General features: G+C 40.7%; 1 protein-coding gene across 2 annotated transcripts in view; it reads left to right on the top strand.

Moving 5' to 3' along the window:
• OSMR (oncostatin M receptor) overlaps nucleotides 1-17,950 on the top strand; it is a 67,807-nt gene that overhangs the window by 8,373 nt on the left and 41,484 nt on the right. For both annotated transcript variants that reach the window (XM_070357620.1, XM_070357621.1), the window contains exon 2: nucleotides 9,945-10,030. In XM_070357620.1, coding sequence (XP_070213721.1) covers nucleotides 9,958-10,030 — 73 coding nt within the window. In that variant the 5' untranslated portion in view covers nucleotides 9,945-9,957. The remainder of the gene's footprint in view (nucleotides 1-9,944; nucleotides 10,031-17,950) is intronic.

The raw sequence follows: 17,950 nt of genomic DNA, 5'->3' as shown, positions 1-17,950 counted from the left end.
GAGTCTTCTCCAACACCACAGTTCAAAAGCATCAGTTCTTCGGCACTCAGCTTTCTTTATAATCCAACTCTCACATCCATACATGACTACTGGAAAAACCATAGCTTTGACTAGATGGACCTTTGTTGGGAAAGTAATGTCTCTGCTTTTTAATATGCTTTTTAATATGTCATAGCTTTTAATATGGTCATAGCTTTTCTTCCAAGGAGCAAGCGTCTTTTAATTTCGTGGCTGCAGTCATCATCTACAGTGATTTTGGAGCCCAAGAAAAGAAAGTTTGTCACTGTTTCCATTGTTTCCCCATCTATTTGCCATGAAGTGATGGGACCAGATGCCATGATCTTCGTTTTTTGAATGTTGAGTTTTAAGCCAACTTTTTCACTCTCCTCTTTTACTTTCATCAAGAGGCTCTTTAGTTCCTCTTCGATTTCTGCCATTATGGTGGTGTCATCTGCATATCTGAGGTTATTGATATTTCTCCTGGCAGTCTTGATCCAGCTTGTGCTTCATCCAGCCTGTAATTTCACATGATGTACTTTGCATATAAATTAAATAAGCAAGGTGACAGTATACAGGCTTGATGTACTCCTTTCCCAATTTTAAACCAGTCCATTTTTCTATGTCCAATTCTAACTGTTGCTTCTCAACCTGCATAAAGGTTTCTCAGGAGGCAGGTAAGGTGGTCTGGTATTCCCATCTCTTTAAGAATTTTCCAGAATTTGTTGTGAAGTCAAAGGCTTTAACATGGTCAATGAAGCAGAAGTAGATGTTTTTCTGGAACTCTTTTGCTTTTCCTATGATCCAACGGATGTTGGCAATATGATTTATGGTTCCTCTGCCTTTTCTAAGTCCAGCTTGTACATCTGAAAGTTCTTGGTTCATGTACTGTGGAAGCCTAACTGGAAGGATTTTGAACATGACCTTGCTAGCATGTGGAATCAGCACAATTGTATGGTAGTTTGAACATTCTTTGGGATTGCACTTCTTTGAGATTGGAATGTAAACTAACCTTTTCCAGTCCTGTGGCCCCTACTGAGTTTTCCAAATTTGCTGGCATATTGAGTACAACACTTTCACAGCATCATCTTTTGGATTTGAAATAGCTCAGCTCGAATTCTGTCATTTCCACTAGCTTTGTTCATAATAATGCTTCCTAAGACCCACTTGGCCTCATACTCGTGATGTCTGGCTCTCAATGAATGACCACACCAGCGTGGTTATCCAGGTCACTAAGACTTTTTTTGCATAGTTCTTCTGTGTATTCTATGTATTCTTGCACGTCTATGTATTCTTGCACGTCTTGCACGTCTGTGTATTCTTGCACGTCTTTTTAATCTTTTGTGCTTGTTAGGTCCGCCTACTGTTTCTGTCCTTTATTGTGCCCATCTTTGCATGAAGTGTTCCCTTGGTATCTGTAATTTTCTTGAAGAGATCTCTAGTCTTTCCCATTCTATTGTTTTCCTCTTATTTCTTTGCCTTTTTCACTTAGGAAGGCTTTATCTCCCCTTGCTATTTTCTGGAACTCTGCGTTCAGATGTGTATATCTTTCCCTTTCTCCTTTGCCTTTTACTTCTCCTTTTCTCAGCTGTTTGTTAGGCCTCCTCAGACAATCATTTTGCCTTCTTGCATTTCTTTTTCTTGGGGATGGTTTTGGTCATTGCCTCAGTGAGTAGCAAGCAGTGCTTACTTTTTCAAACTCTTACCAATGCTAGGTATTAAGTCTTTTAAGTCAGCTTTGCCAATTGGACACCACACAGACACACACACAGATATAAACAATTGCAGCTTTAATTTGCATGTATTTAATTATTAGTGACAGTGTCTAGTTTTCCTTTTTTCTTTTTGGTTATTAATATTTCTTTCTCTTTTATAAATTACATAATCATGTCATTTATCAGTTTTTCTTTGGAGTTTCTTATCTTCTTCTTATTGATTTCTAAGAGCTTTATATATATTAGGGACATAACCCTGTGACATGAATATTGAAACTATTGTTCCCAGTTTGGTTTTAGACCTATTATATGTCTAGAATATTTTCAGTGTTCGTTTGATTGTTGTAGCAGTCTTTACTTTTGCTCCTGGTTTCACGTCATGCTTGACAGATTGTACAAATATTCACCTATGTATTAGTCAAGTAATTGTTTCTTCCATTTTTGCTGAGATAATTAAATAAAACACTTTATAAGTGTAGAGTATATGATAAAGATTTTACTTACATGCATCATGAAATGTTTATCATAGTAAGTTCAGTGAACATCCATTATCTCATATAGATACAAAATAAATAGAAAAAATTTTTCCTTGTGATGAAAACTCTTAGGATTTTCCTCTTTTAACAATTCTCATGTATAACATGAAACACTGTTAAAGATCTTTATCATGCTTGTATTTACTTATCTCATACATAAATACATCCCATGTATTTATTTATCTTATAACTGGAAGTTTGTCCCTTGTGACTGCATTATCCAATTCTCCCTACCCCTACCTTCTGCCTCTGATAACCACAAATCTGATCTTTTTTTCATAATGGTTTGTTTGTGAAGTGTAATCAGCATTCAACACTATGTTAGTTCCTGGTGTGCAACATGGTTATTCAGTATTTCAATACATTTCTAAATGATCACCATGATTAAGCCTAGTCATCTGTCACCAAAGATATTACATTGCTATTGACTATATTCACCGCACTGTCCATTTCATGTCTGTGGCTCATGTATTTTGTAACAGGAAGCTTATGCGTCTGAGTTTCCCTCATCCATTTCCCTCCTCTTCTCCCCGCTTCCCTCTGGCGACCACCTGTTTGTTTTCTGTATCTATGACTTTGTTTCTGCTTATAAATTACCTATGTTCATTTTTTAGATTCCGCATACAAGTAAAATCATATAGTATTTGTCTTTCTCTGACTTGTTTCACTTATAATAATCTGTAGCTCCATTCATGTTATTGCAAATTCCAAGATTTAATTCTTTTCTATGGCTGAGTAATATTCCATTGTGTATATGTGCCACATCTCGTTTATCCATTTATCTACTGATGAGCGTTTAGGTTGCCTCCATAGCTTGACTATTATAAATAATGCTGCAATGAACTAGGGGTACATATATCTTTTCAAATTAGTATTGTTTCCTTCAGATAAATACTCAGAAATGAATTTGCTTCTTCATAGCAAGCTTCCCTGATAGCTCAGATGGTAAAGAGTCTGCCTGCAATGCAGGGGACCCAGGTTTGATCCCTGGGTGAGGAAGATCCCCTGGAGAAGGCATGGAAACCCACTCCATTATTCTTGCCTGGAGAGTCCCATGGACAGAGGAGCCTGGTGGGCTACAGTCCATGAGGTTGCAAAAGCTTGGACAAGGCTGAGCGACTAACACTTTCACTTTCATGATAGTTCTAATTTTTAATTTTTAGACTAACTGCCAAGCTCTTTTCCATAGCGGCTGTACCAATTTACATTCCTATCAACAATTCAAGAGGATATGTATACTTATGACTGATTCACTTTATTGTTGGGCAGAAACCAATACAACATTCTAATCAAGTATCCTCCAATTAAAGCTAAAATTAAAAAAAATGCAAAAGATTTCCTTTGCTGCACATTCTCATCAGCATTTGCATTCTTACAGTTATGAGGTGATATATCCTTGTAATTTTGATTTGTATTTCGCTGATGTTTAGTGATGTTGATCATCTTTTTCTGTGACTGTTGGCCATCTGTATGTCTTCTTTGGAAAAATGTCTACTCAGGCTCTCCACCCATTTTTTAATTGTGTGGTTTTTTTTTTTTCATGTTGAATTGTATGGGTTCTCTGTTTATTCTAGTAAATTTAATGGTCTTGCATTTTTATCTTTGTTCATCTGGATTTTATTTTGTTGAAGGAAATGAAGCTATACCAATAATGATCAAACTAACATTAATTGGGCTTACTATGTGTATGATCTCATAATCTCATTTGATCTTCATGGCAATCCTATGAGGTAGGTTATTTAATCTTATTTCACAGAAAAGAAAATGAACGCCCAGGTGGTTTAAGTAACTTGCCCATCGTCATACAGTTAGTAAGTGCCAAAAGGGGGATTGACTCTAAGTAGTCTTATGTCAGAGTACCTGTATGTAACTATTACAGCTTCCTTTTCCCATCCATGTTTGGGTTAGTACCATTTGGGGGAGTAATTTATTTTTTCAAATGAAGTATCACCTTTGGCATTTACCAAATGCTTGCATGTTCTTTGGGTCCAGGTTTTGCAGTTCTTTGACTTCACATACAACAGAGACTCACCTTTACTCCTAGCTGGAATCACAACTAAATGTTGCTTTAAAAAAGCAAACGAGCAGTGTGTGAGTCAGTTGAGCCTCATAACTGAGGACTGATCTTACACAACTGGTAGAAACACTTACCTGGGTAGGTTTAGAGAGCAAGAGAAAAGTGCTTGAACCCTGGGCATACCTCTGGAGGAGGAAGGGATGGTGAAATTGGAGTGAAATTACCCTGTGGGTTACCAGCCCTACGCTGTAACAGTGGAGGCCCTTTCAAAGGCAGAGTGTTACTTGCTCAGTCGTGTCCGACTCTTTACAACCCCACGGACTTTAGTCCTCCAGGCTCCTCTATTCATGGGATTCTCCAGGCAAGAAAACTGGAGTGGGTTGCCATTCCCTTCTCCAGGGGATCTTCCCGACCCAGGGATCAAACCTAGGTCTCCTGCACTACAGGCAGATTCTATACCTTCTGAGCCACAAGGGAAGTCCATTCAAAGGCAGGGCTCTTTAAAAAACTATAAGAAGAATGAGACCTGGAAAATGTGGGGATTCTCTAAGAAGTGAGCAACTGTTTGTACTGCCACGTAGAACTCTTCCATAAGATACACACACTGGGCACATATCCTGTTTCAACAGCTTCTTTCTTTAAAATAGTATTTGCATATAACATCATCAGGGCACCGAGCCAGTTTTGAAGAGGTTGGCAACACACCCATGTTCTTGGGAAGCAAGTGACTGATTAAACTGCTTCTCATGGGGATTATTTGCAGTGGGGAAACTTCCCAGGAATAAATATTTCAGTAATGACTGAACAAGAAGCGCTGACGAAGAGGGACAGATTTTTCAAAATCCGTGCTTTTACTACACATGTATTTATACTGAGGGATGTTCAAAGGCCAACTTCTTTTTGCAAAGAGACAAGATTTGAATGAGAAGTTCTACAAAAAAGTGGGTGATTTTTCTTTTCTTTCCTCCCATTTTCCCCCCAGAGAAAGAATGTCAGTGAAAGACATGTATGAATTAGGCAACATTTGACAACAGAAAATGTAGACAGGCCTGAAAAGGAATCTATTTTAATTAAAATTTAATGCAAAGAAGAAAGAATGCAAGAAAATTGGTACAAGTTTTTACTCATTAAATGGATATTGACTGGGTAGCAACTATATTCTGGAACTGTGATAGACAGTGGGGAATAAGATCCAAGCCTGTCCTCAGGCACTCATAGTCTGGGTGGGAATAATGGAGATCTGAAAAATAGAAATAAAAGATTTGGTCTATATCCATTAATCCTATGGTCCTAATGATTTGGTACAAATTATATACTACAAACTTATCTACATAAAATAGATAAGCAACAAGGAACTACTGTGTGGCACAGAAAACTATATTCAGTATCTTATAATAACCTATAATGGAAAATAATCTGACTATATATGTGTGTGTGTGTAGCCAAATTGCCTGCTATATACCTGAAACTAACACAATATTGTAAATCAACTATACTTCAATTTTAAAACACTAGGATTATTTTTTTAAAGAGAAATAACATATTGCCGATGGGGAGGGTAATGGACAGTTAGGGAGCTGGGGATGGACATGTATACACTGCTACATTTAAAATGGATAACCAACAAGGACCTACCGTAATAGCACAGGAAACTGCTCAACGTTAGGTGGCAGCCTGGATAGGAGGGGAGTTTAAGGGAGAATGGATACACGTACGTGTATGGCTGAGTCCCTTCCCTGTTCACCTGAAACTGTCAAAACAGTGTTGATTGCCTATACCCCAATACAAAATTAAAAAGGTTTTAAAAAGAGAGAGAGAACAATTTGAGTAAGGACAAAGGCATGCAGTTGAGGCAGAAAAGTATTTTTCCTGTGTGAATTCTGCCACCTGGTACTTCCCAGACTTCCTTTTCTCATTGCAAATTAGATGCAACGTTGCTTCTCCCTCACAGCTGTAGAGAGAGAAAGCCTGTTGAATGAATGGGAGGACTGGGGAATTAAGCAGAGCTTTGGAGGAAAAACCAAGCCCTGAGAGCCGGTGGGGGGAACGTGCCAAGCGGCCAGCTGATGCCGGACACACCAGCCCTCATCCTTGAAGTGATGTAGGAGAGCCTAGCCTGGTCCCAGGTTTTTGTTTTGATCTGGTCAGGGGGCACGGTACACAGTGTGAAGTGCCCCAGAACTACATGCTCGGACCTCTTTCTCTGTTCTGTCTGTTCTCCTCTTGGAGATCATCCAGTCCTGTGGCTTTATACGTGTGCACTGAAAACCCCTGGGTTTGTCCCCCGAGCCAGGACTCCTTCCATGGACTCCACAGTGTGTAGCTGGCTGGCTACTTGACATCTCATTTGAATATCAAGTAAGCATCTGAAGTTAAGATGTCACACATGCAGTCCCTGATACAGCCCACTGAATCATTCTTCTGCTTCTCTGTTAGTGGTGATTCCATTTTCCAGGCATGCAGTCCAGAATTCTGAGAGCCACCCGTGATGTCTCAGTTTGTCACCACCCCACACGTTCTGCCAGCTCTGTCTGTAAAATCTCTCCCGAATTTCATCACCCTTCCCAGCATCACTGCCGTCCCTGCACCCCCGGGGTCTAAGCCAACATCTGTCTCCCATGGACCACGGCCTGAGCTTGCTCCTGCCACTCTTGCCCTGTTCAGTCTCTTCTCATTCAGGGTCCTTCCTGTGCAAGACCACGTTACTCCTTTGTTTAAAACTCACCAGCAGCTCCCATCTCACTCCAAGTAGAAGCCAAAGTTTCTTAAGTGTTTTCCCTGCCTGCTCTCCCTTTCTGTGTGCTGTCTGATTTCTCCTGTCACTCACCTCCTTGCCCCCTCCAAGCCCCGGCTCTGTGTTGTGTCTTGACTATGCCCAGCGCTCAGCACCTCAGGACGTTTGCACAGCTCACCCCCTCACCTCCGGGTCACACAGGGAAGAGCTGATGCACTCAGAATTGGATCACCCGAGGAAGACTGACGTAGGAAGGGTGGAGGGGAACCGCGTGGGCTGTGTGTCCAGTCACCTGGGGCCTTGGATAAGAATTCCTGGTATCTGTGTTTTTCCCACAGTGTCAGGCTCTGTGCCTGCAGGAAACCTGTTCACAGGGCATTTCCCAGAGGGGGCTCCACAGCAGGGAGGAGCTCCACAGCAGGGAGGAGCTCCACAGGGCTCCCTGGAAGGTTCTCCCTCATGACTCTTGCTCTGCAGGTTTCAATAAACGTTATTGATTTTACTGGAAGATTTTCAGACAACAGCTAGGACTCCTAGTCCTTCTGCAAAATGTTCTGAGTGATCTGGAGCCTGCAGTATCTGGATGGTGGCTGCCTAGTCACAGCACTGGACAAAACCACTATGCTCTGTGCAGGCGGTGACCACTGGGTCACAGCTGCCCCCTGTCCAGTGGGTTGTAAAACCATGCCTGTGAGAACTGATGAAAAGAAAACCAGGACATTCGATGGCACCTGGAGCTGAGGTCCCCAGTTTCACAACCAGCCATGTGAGATGGTGGGAAAGGGCAGGGCTTCAGACAGGACTGTCCTGGTGATTCTACCCAGACCATAGACATAGGTCCTTTGTAAATTACCATATCTTCAATTCTGTTATATGAGAACTTGTGTTCTTTAGTTTCTGGTTACCCTTAACTGGTAGGTGGCCTCTAACTCCTAGTTTTAAGTTTCTTTGCCCCATGACTTGTTTAATTTTTGTGACTTGGTAAATATTTGATTTACTGAGACTCCACCTTTTAAGAAACATCTTAAATAGCCCTTTCATGTGGGGGACACAGGCAGCATGCATCCTGCCCCTGGAATTACCTGCTTTTGAATTGAGGGGATGAGCAAGGAAATAGCAACCCACTCCAGTATTCTTGCCTAGAGAATCCTGTGGACAGAAGAGCCTGGTGAGCTTCAGTTCATAAGGTTGCAAAAAGTCAGACACAACTGAAGCGACTTAGCATGCACGCTCTTCTCACTATGGTGAGTCTTGTGTTCTTGTGTGATGTACATGTTAGGAGGATGGGACCCTGTGCCATAGACCAGGATTGGATGGATATTTAAATGCACAGTGAGTGTCAAAACCCCACTGTGGCATTTTCCTTGCCTTCACTTTGGTTTTCAGCAGAAACTCTTTTCTCTTGAGTCAGTCTTCCTCCCAGCTTTGATATTCAGTTGTAGTAGGAACCCATCTGAAGTTGTCTGTAGACATTTCAGCAGGGTGTGAATGGATTTCAGCAGGGTGTGAATGACCTGTTGTCAACAGTTGAAGTAGCAGAAAGCGGTGCTTAAAGGATCAGGAAGAAAAGCTGTCGTTTGCAGACTTTTGCGCCTGTGTAAGCAGATCTGCCCACTCGAGAGTAATTGACTGGTTTGGTTTACCCTCTTCCTGTCTTCACTATTGTTCCCATTTTGTGTAAAATGCTGTTTGAAGAAAACAAATGGATAGTGTGGGCAGTGAAAATGGATGATCTGGCTCACAGAACATCTAGCTTTTGATGACCCTAAGCAGACTAGATGGAGGTAAAAGTTGACTTTGAATTTTTCTTTGTTTCTCTCTGCGATGAGTCAGAGTTTGCAGTAGAAAAGTGAAATTCAGTACTTCCCCTGACTAACGTGTTTATTATTAAGTGAAGAACATATTAGCCTTCTTGAGACCATCCAGCTTATTTGTTGTGCCCTCACATTGTACAACGGTCAGAGACCTGATGAATCAGCAGAGCTGTTTTGGCCTGTAGTTCATAACCCTCTTGGAAGACAAGAGTGCCAGAAGGTCTCTTGAACAAGAACAATGCCGCTCTGCCTGTCCCCTTCAGAGACGTGTGTGCATTTCTCAGCTGACATTTTAAGGAGAGAGACAGGGAAGAGGGGAGGTGACTCCCCTGCAAGGCATCAGTTTGAATGGAGCTCTTCTGAGAGTGTGGCTGGGTTTTTCTGCCCTATCTTTCTTCACCAAACTTTGCCTGGTGTGAAGAGATTGGTGACTCCATTACCTGTTGCCACACAGCCTCAGCGTCCCATCTGGGAAAGCTGCCCTCTGCTTTCTGACCTCGGCTGGCCGGGCTGGAGCAGCGCAGGTGACTCACCTCTGTCTCCTGTGTTACTCATCCTCCTTTTGGAGCCAATAGAATAGCCCAGAAATGTCCTTTTCGTGCCAGAGGCGGAAACACAGAAGAGGAAATACAGAAAGTCTTTTGAGGCCCAGGCTCCAAGGGGACACATTATCACTTCTGCCTCATTTATGAGCCAGAGCAAGTCAGATGCAGCAGGAAAATCAGCTCATCGTGGGGTGGGGCTGGAAGAGGACTCCAAATTCACAGTGACAAGGAGTGTGGATATAAGGAGGAGAGGAGAGCGGGAGCCATTCTAAAGTTTACCTATTTGTTTTATTTGTGTGTCTGCATCGGGTCTTCGTCGCAACATGAGTGATCTTTGGTTGCAGAGCAAGGGCTTCCCTAATTGTGGTGCATGGGCTTAGCTGCCCCACCTCATGTGGGATCTTAGTTCCCCAGACTAAGATTCTAACCCTCATCCCCTACATTGGAAGGTGGATTCTTAACCACGGGACCACCAGGAAAGTCCCAGAATGGAAGCCTTTAATGTCATTATCTTCCACAATAGGTTCAAAGAAACCTGCTCACATCTAAAATTAAATTTCTCTTCTTTGCATTTTATCTTTTTCAGGAGGCGAGACCCTATGGCTCTCTTTGCAGTCTTGCAGACAACATTCCTCTTGGCATTGCTGCCCTTGAGAACTTACCAAAGTGAAGGTAAGAAGTGGAAAGAACAATAAGGGAAAAAAAATCACATAGAAAAAAAAACCAAGGTAATTGGTGCTTTGGAGAAAAATGAACAGGTCATTTTTCTTTGGGAATTACCGGGAATTGGTGAGGAGCAGTGAGTAATTTAGTCTCCACCTTCCTGATCTTAATGGCTCATTTTAGTAAGCTACTCCTTAACCCTGATTTCCTGGCCAATGGAAACTTGTCACTAGACTTAATCCCTCAGCATTTCATGATCAATATATGATCTGTTGCCATTGGCAGAGGAGTTCCTTCTGTACTTGGTGTGTAGAAATGGGATATGTGCTCAGAGTTAGAACAAGTTGGAATGTCCTCCATTCATTGAGAGGCCATTGCTTCCACAGTAATATGCTAAGTGCTGAAATGCTGTTTATGGCTAAAGAAATAGTATTTGTCTCTTAGCTACTTACCCAGTGAAGGTGTGTGTATGTATGCTCAGTCACTTCAGTCGTGTCCAACTCTATGTGACCCTAAGGACTATAGCCCACCATTCTCTGCTCTGGAGAATAGGATTTGTTGTATAGTATACTTATTAAAGTATAGTTAATATAAAGTATACATACTATAGTATATGTCATATAAATATATACGTATTATATATAACATGTGTATATGCTAGGAAATTATATATACTTATTAAAGTACATATACTTTAATAAGTTTACTTTCACATATATATTTAAAATAATACAATATATGATGAGAGTTTTTACCTTTAATGTTAGTTTTTCTAGAAATAACATCATATTTTATGGCTGCAAGCTCTCCCATCTTACGAATGGGCCACAGTTTGTTTCCTTGAGCGTGTTGGAATCAGATGGAGAAACTGGTGGGGAAAGTTGGGAGCCCGTGACTAAGTCTATGGCTATCTGGTTCTAAGCCCGCTCTTTTTGGCCACACGCCAATACTGTGTTGTCGAGAGCTGGGCCAAGAGCCCAGGGTCCTGGTTGGATTCTGTGACCTTGGGAAAGTCGCTCCCCTTTTTTTAGCTTCAGTTTCCTCCTCTGAAAAACACTGGGACTGGACTGAATCACCTCTGAGGTCTCTCTGTCTCTCTGACTTTACCTTGGCATTTCCCACCATTTCCCAAGGATGTCCTAGATTGCTTTCCATTTCAGAAATAGCAGTCAGCTATTTCTGACTGCTGTCTACTGAGTACCTGAGTCAAGCTCCTCTTTGTCTAAAGCATCACAGGGCAGCCTTCTAGAGCTTCCCAAAGCACTGGTGATATAGGGTAGGTGACTCACTAATTCAGTAATCAGTCACAGAGTGTCTGCACTGTGACAGGGGTGTTACAGTCTTGATTTCAGCAAGATGAGTAAGACTTAAAGCCACCTCTGTTCAGCTCACGGTCTGCGGGGAGCCAAACACCAAACGGGCTATGAGCGCATGCTGTGATCAGGGTTCAAATATGGGGTGGGAAAAGCTGCAACGGGAAGAGGAGACCGCCAGGAGGAATGAGTTATTAGTGAGGGGCAGCTGCTCAGGCAGGCACTGGAGATCGTGCCGGGGCTGTGCTGGATCTCTATCACTTGAGATCTGCTGTGGGTAAGATGTTGTGCCAAGTTCTGGGGACTAGAGTTCATTCCAAGCTGCAGGACTCTGCCCTCCAGGAAATGTGAATCTAGAGTGAGACTGACAGCAACAGATGACCATACCGTACAAGCAAGGTGAAATGAGGGCTAGGAAAGTGGGCTGATTTTGTATGCACTCTGCTTCTCTACACAGTTATTAAAAATAATCCAACCGCCCCCCCCATTCCATAAGGGTTCTGCCTTTTCATTTTCCTAAATCTCCCTTTATTTCACTTCCTAAATCTCCCTTTGGTTTACAGGTTTAGGGAGAGGATGAATAGCAGCTGTTGCTTTCTGCTGTCTTTAACTAAAAAATTGAGACATTTTATTCACAAAGGAATAAAACCTCTAATCAAATAATGATAGAGGATGACTTTGTTGGGCTTTGAATGTTCAGGAATCCCAACTTATTTCATTTACCTTTGAATGAATGGGGCATGATAACTAATTCCCTAAGCTCAAACTTGTTAAGAATCAGAATGCCAATTTATTAAGTTTAAGTGGGGAGTAAAACATAGAAATATAACCGGGACTCAGCCTTTTGGTGCAAATCAACTCAGAAGACTAAATTATGCATTCTGAAGTGTCATCTTAGTGATATGAACTGGATATCTAAAGGAATATTTCTTTTAAAATCTAGCATATTATATGGTTCTGAAAGTTATACCATGTTTTTTGGAGAACATTTGCAAAGTACAGAAAAGCATAAAACAAGAAAATTAAAACCAACATGACGTTGTAAGGTGTTTATCCTCCAATTAAAAATTAAAATCACTCAACCTCACCATCCAGAAATATTGACTGTTAACATTTTAGTTTTACTTTTCTTTATAGCTTTTTAAAAATAACGGAAGTGCTTTAAAAAATATAAAATGGGGTTATAGTTCAATGTGATTTTTTTAAATGTATGAAAAAGGTCAAGAAAAACTAAACGATTTAAACTTGGCAGTGGAGTGAGAGTGGAAATGGTAAGGAATTCAATACCTGTATTGGTTGAAAATTTTTGTCATGATCATGTATATTTTAAAAATAATATTTATTGATGTGAAATTTACATAACATAAAATTACCAATTTATGATTAAAGTGAACAAATCAGTGGCCTTTAATACGTTCAAAATTTTTTGCATCTACCATTTCTATATACTTCCAAAATTTTTTTGTTGTCTCCAAATAAAACACTGTAATCATTAATCAATTATCCCCATTCCTCCCTCCCTCCCTTGGCCCCTGGCAACCTTCAGTCTCCTTTATCTCTCTGTGGATTTAACTGTTCTGGATATTTCATGTGGATTGAACCATACTATACGAGACTTTTGTATCTGGCTTCTTTTGCTTAGTGTAATGTTTTCAAGGTTCACCTGATTTGTAGCATGTATCAGTACTTCATTTTTCTTCACTTCAGTAGCTCAGTTGTGTCTGACCCTTTGCGACCCCATGGACTGCAGCATGCCAGGCTTCCTTGTCCATCACCAACTCCTGGAGCTTGCTCAAACTCACGTCCATCGAGTCGGTGATGCCAACCATCTCATCCTCTGTCGCCCCCTTCTCCTCCTGCCTTCAGTCTTTCCCAGCATCAGGGTCTTTTCTAATGAGTCCGTTCTTCGCATCAGGTGACCAAAGTATTGGAGCTTCACCTTCAACATCAGTCCTTCCAATGAATATTCAGGACTGGTTTCTTTTAAGACTGATTGGTTTGACCTCCTAGCAGTCCAAGAGACTCTCAAGAGTCTTTTCCAACACCACAGTTCAAAAGCATCAATTCTTTGGTGCTCACATTTCTTTATGGTCCAACTCTCACATCCATATATGACCACTGGAAAAACTATAACTTTGACTATACAGACCTTTGTCAGCAAAGTAATGTTTCTGCTTTTTAATATGCTGCCTAGGTTTGTCATAGCTTTTCTTCCAAGGAGCAAGTGTCTTTTAATTTCGTGGCTGCAGTCATCATCTGCAGTGATTTTGGAGCCCCCCAAAATAATCTCTCACTCTTTCCATTGTTTCCCCATCTATTTGTCATGAAGTAATGCGACAGGATGTCATGATCTTAGTTTTCTGAATGTTGAGTTTTAAGCCAACTTTTTTACTCTCTCACTTTCATCAAGAGGTTCTTTAATTCTTCTTGGCTTTCTGCTATAAGGGTGGTATCATTTGCATATCTGAGGTTATTGATATTTCTCCCAGCAATCTTGATTCCAGATTGTGCTTCTTCCAGCCCAGAGTTTCTCAGGATGTACTCTGCATATAAGTTAAATAAGCAGGGTGACAATATACAGCCTTGACTTCTTTCCCAATTTGGAAACAGTCTGTTGTTCCATGTCCAGTTCTAACTGTTGCTTCTTGACCTGAATACAGATTTCTCAGGAGGTAGGTCAGGTGGTCTGCTATTCCCATCTCTTTCAGAATTTTTCACAGTTTGTTGTGATCCACACAGTCAAAGGCTTTCGCATAGTCAATAAAGCAGAAATAGATATTTTTCTGGAACTCTCTTGCTTTTTCAGTGATCCAACTGATGTTAGCAATTTGCTCTCTGGTTCCTCTGCCTTTTCTAAAACCAGCTTGAACATGAAAACAGTTCATGTACTGTTGAAGCCTGGCTTGGAGAATTTTGAGCATTACTTTACTAGCGTGTGAGATGAGTGCAATTGTGCGGTAGTTTGAGCATTCTTTCACATTGCCTTTCTTTAGGATTAGAATGAAAACTGACCTTTTCCAGTCCTGTGGCCACTGCTGAGTTTTCCAAATTTGCTGACATATTGAGTGCAGCACTTTCACAGCATCATCTTTTAGGATTTGAAATAGCTCATCTGGAATTCCATCACCTCCACTAGCTTTGTTCATAGTGATGCTTCGTAAGGCCCACTTGACTTCTCATTACAGGATGTCTGACTCTAGGTGAGTGATCACACCATCGTGGTTATCTGGATCATGAAAATCTTTTTTGTATAGTTCTTCAGTGTATTTTTGCTACCTCTTCTTAATATCTTCTGCTTCTGTTAGGTCCATACCATTTCTGTTCTTTATGTGCCCATCTTTGCATGAAAATTTCCCTTGGTATCTCTAATTTTCTTGAAGAGATCTCTAGTCTTCCCCATTCTGTTGTTTTCCTCCATTTCTTTGCACTGATCGCTGAGGAAAGGTTTCTTATCTCTCTTTGCTATTCTTTGGAGCTCTGCATTCAGATGGGTATATCTTTCTTTTTCTTCTTTGCCTTTAGCTTCTCTTCTTTTCTCAACTATTTGTAAGTCCTCCTCAGACAACCATTTTGCCTTTGCATTTCTTTTTCCTGGGGATGGTCTTGATCACTGCCTCCTGTACAATGTCAGAAATCTCCATCCATAGTTCTTCAGGCACTCCATCAGATCTAGCCCCTTGAATCTATTTGTCACTTCCACTGTATAATCATAAGGGATTTGATTTAGGTTGTACCTAAATGGTCTAGTGGTTTTCCCTACTTTCTTCAATTTAAGTCTGAATTTTGCAATAAGGACTTCATGATCTGAGCCACGGTCATCTTCCGGTCTCTTTTTGCTGACTGTATAGGGCTTCTCCGTCTTTGGCTGAAAAGAATACAGTCAATCTGATTTTGGTATGGACCATCTGGTGACGTCCATGTGTAGAGTCTTCTCTTGTATTTCAGGTTATGAATACACACAATATGTTTGTCCATTCATCTGCTGATGGCCATTTGGGTTCTTGTCACCTTTTTGCTGTTGTGAATAGTGCTGCTACAAACATTTGTTACAAATATTTAAGTCTTGCAGCTCTTTAGGATATATACATAGGAATGAAATTATTGAGTCATATGGTGATTTTAACTTTGTGAGGAACTTTCAAAATGTTTTCTTCAGTTCCAAAGTCTTTTTACACTCCTGCCTTGATATACAAAGGTTTTAATTTCTCCACATGCTCACCAATGCTTATTTCCATTTTTTAAATTATAACCCTCCTTGTGAGTATAAAATAGTATCTCATTATGGTTTTGATCTTCATTTCTGTAGTGATTAATGATGTTGAATGTCTTTTCATGTGCTTATTGGCCATTTGTACATCTTTGGAGAAATGCCTATTCAAGTCATTTGTCTGTTTTCAAAATAGAGTTGTTTGCCTTTTAGGTGTTGAGTTGTCAGAGTTCTTTATAAATTTTGGATACTAGATGAGTGATTTGCAAAATATTTTCTCCATTTTTAGTTTTTCTTTCCTCCCTTTTGACAATGTCCTTAGATGCACAGAAGTTTTTAATTTTGATAAAGTTCCATTTGTCTTTTTTTTTTTCTTTTGACTCATGCTTTGGCATCATATCTAGGGACCCAATGCCAAATCCAAGGTCATGGGAGTCCAGACTAAGATTCTAATTTTTATCCTAACCATTCCCAGCATCTGATCTATAAAATTCACAGAGGATGAATATCTTTCTGGGAAAATAGTCGTTGATGGCTAATAACTTGGATTTTATGGCCATTCTTGTTAACTTTGTTTCCATAGAATGAATTTTCTGAGATTTTTTTTTTTTCTAAACTCTGAGGATAAAACCTTATTTAGATCCTGAAGCTGTCTATCATGTGGACCATTAACATGGAGAACTTCATGCTTGTATCCACCAAGAATACTTATCAACTTTTCTGGCTAGGTCCAGAGCCCCATCCTTACCATCTGTATCCTGAACTTGGCAAGACATGGTGGGAGCCACACTTCTCAGACATTCCAGTCCATGTGACCTTCAGTTGGGCAGGATGTTCCTGCCTTCACAGCTGGGAAGCAGCGCAGTGAAGGCTTGGTATTAAAGAGATCCGTACTTAAGGTCCAGGCTGCTTTGTGTACGTTGTTTAAGCTATCGAACTTGAGTCTTCTCATCTATAAAAAATGACTGTCTCAGTTTTACAATGGGCATTTCATGAGAAAAAATATGCAAAGCACCTAGCACCATGCCTGATAAACTTTATATGCTCAGTCTTATTGTTGCTGTTATTTTTTACCTCCCTGTGAGAAAAATACAGGCTTTCCAGGTGACTCAGGGGTAAAGAATCTGCCTGCTAATGCAGGAGATGTGGGTTCCATCCCTGGGTTAAGAAGATCCCCTGGAAGAGGGAATGGCTACCCACTCCAATATTCTTGCCTGGAGAATCCCATGGACAGAGGACCCTGGAGGGCTACAGTCCATGAGGTCACAAAGAGTTGGATACGACTGACCGAGCACATGCACACATGCATGAGAAAAGCAGCATATGTAGAATGACAGTTTGGGAGATTTTTTTTTCAGTATTAGAGATTCATGCCATTTTTATTCTCAAAAGAAGGTAATCTCTTACCATTTAAACTGGGTGCCAGAGAGTCTCAGATCAGTAGAGGAAATCCCCAAAGAACTAGAAAAATGAATGTTAAAAAGATATGTGCTCCGCCATGAGCCATCAGCTCCCAGTTGATTTTATCAATACACTCTTCATCTTTTCAATACTTTTGCAGCATTCCCAGTGTACTTTAAGTTAAGTGACTTAAGTGAAGCCGCTCAGTCGTGTCCAACTCTGCAACCCCATGGACTGTAGCCTACCAGGCTCCTCCATCCATGGGATTTTCCAGGCAAAAGAGTACTGGAGTGGGTTGCCATTTCCTTCTCCAGGGTACTTTAGATGCCCTCAAACCAACCAGTGAAGCCTCTTGATTCAACAATACACAATTCTTCTTGAATCTGTATGGCATTTCCTCTACTTATATAAAAAGCCATGTTTTGTTCTTCTCCCAGCGTTAGCAGTGATCCCACTCACTCCATCAGGGCAAATCCTCTCTCTAGGCTGTTTTCCAGCTCACTGACCTCAGCAAATCTGTCCCATGTTTGAATCTCTCCTCTTTGACAGACTCTATCCCACCATTAAACACTCTAAACTTGCAGTCACTCATTATTTCATAGAAGTCTCTTGTGTCTCTCCACTAGGTTCCTTCCTTGAGCTAGAAACCTTGTCACGATTATTTCATTTCACACTAGGTTAGGGTTAGCCCAGTAAATTCTTGCTAAAGGTGTTTTAAGTTCAGTGCATTGAGATTTAAGCAATAGCCTCTAGAGATGGGACTTGTTCTCACTTTATAGCTGTTTAATAAACTATGAAATATTTGTTTGGGTTTTTTTGACCACAAAGCATATGGGATCTTAGCTCCTCAACCAGGGGTTGAACTCACATCCCCTGCACTGGAAGATAAAGTCTTAACCACTAGATTGCCAGGGAAGTCCTGTAAACTATCAAATAGTTCACAAAATATTCATTTTAGATGTCCAGAACTATGAAATTTATAGCAAAAAGCCCTGTTTTTTAATTCAG

This window comes from Bos mutus, chromosome 20 (genome assembly GCF_027580195.1).
Source record: "Bos mutus isolate GX-2022 chromosome 20, NWIPB_WYAK_1.1, whole genome shotgun sequence".
In the NCBI taxonomy this organism is placed as follows: Eukaryota; Metazoa; Chordata; class Mammalia; order Artiodactyla; family Bovidae; genus Bos; species Bos mutus.
The sequence above is the reverse complement of the archived record's forward strand: the minus strand, read 5'-3'. Positions and strand labels throughout refer to the sequence as shown.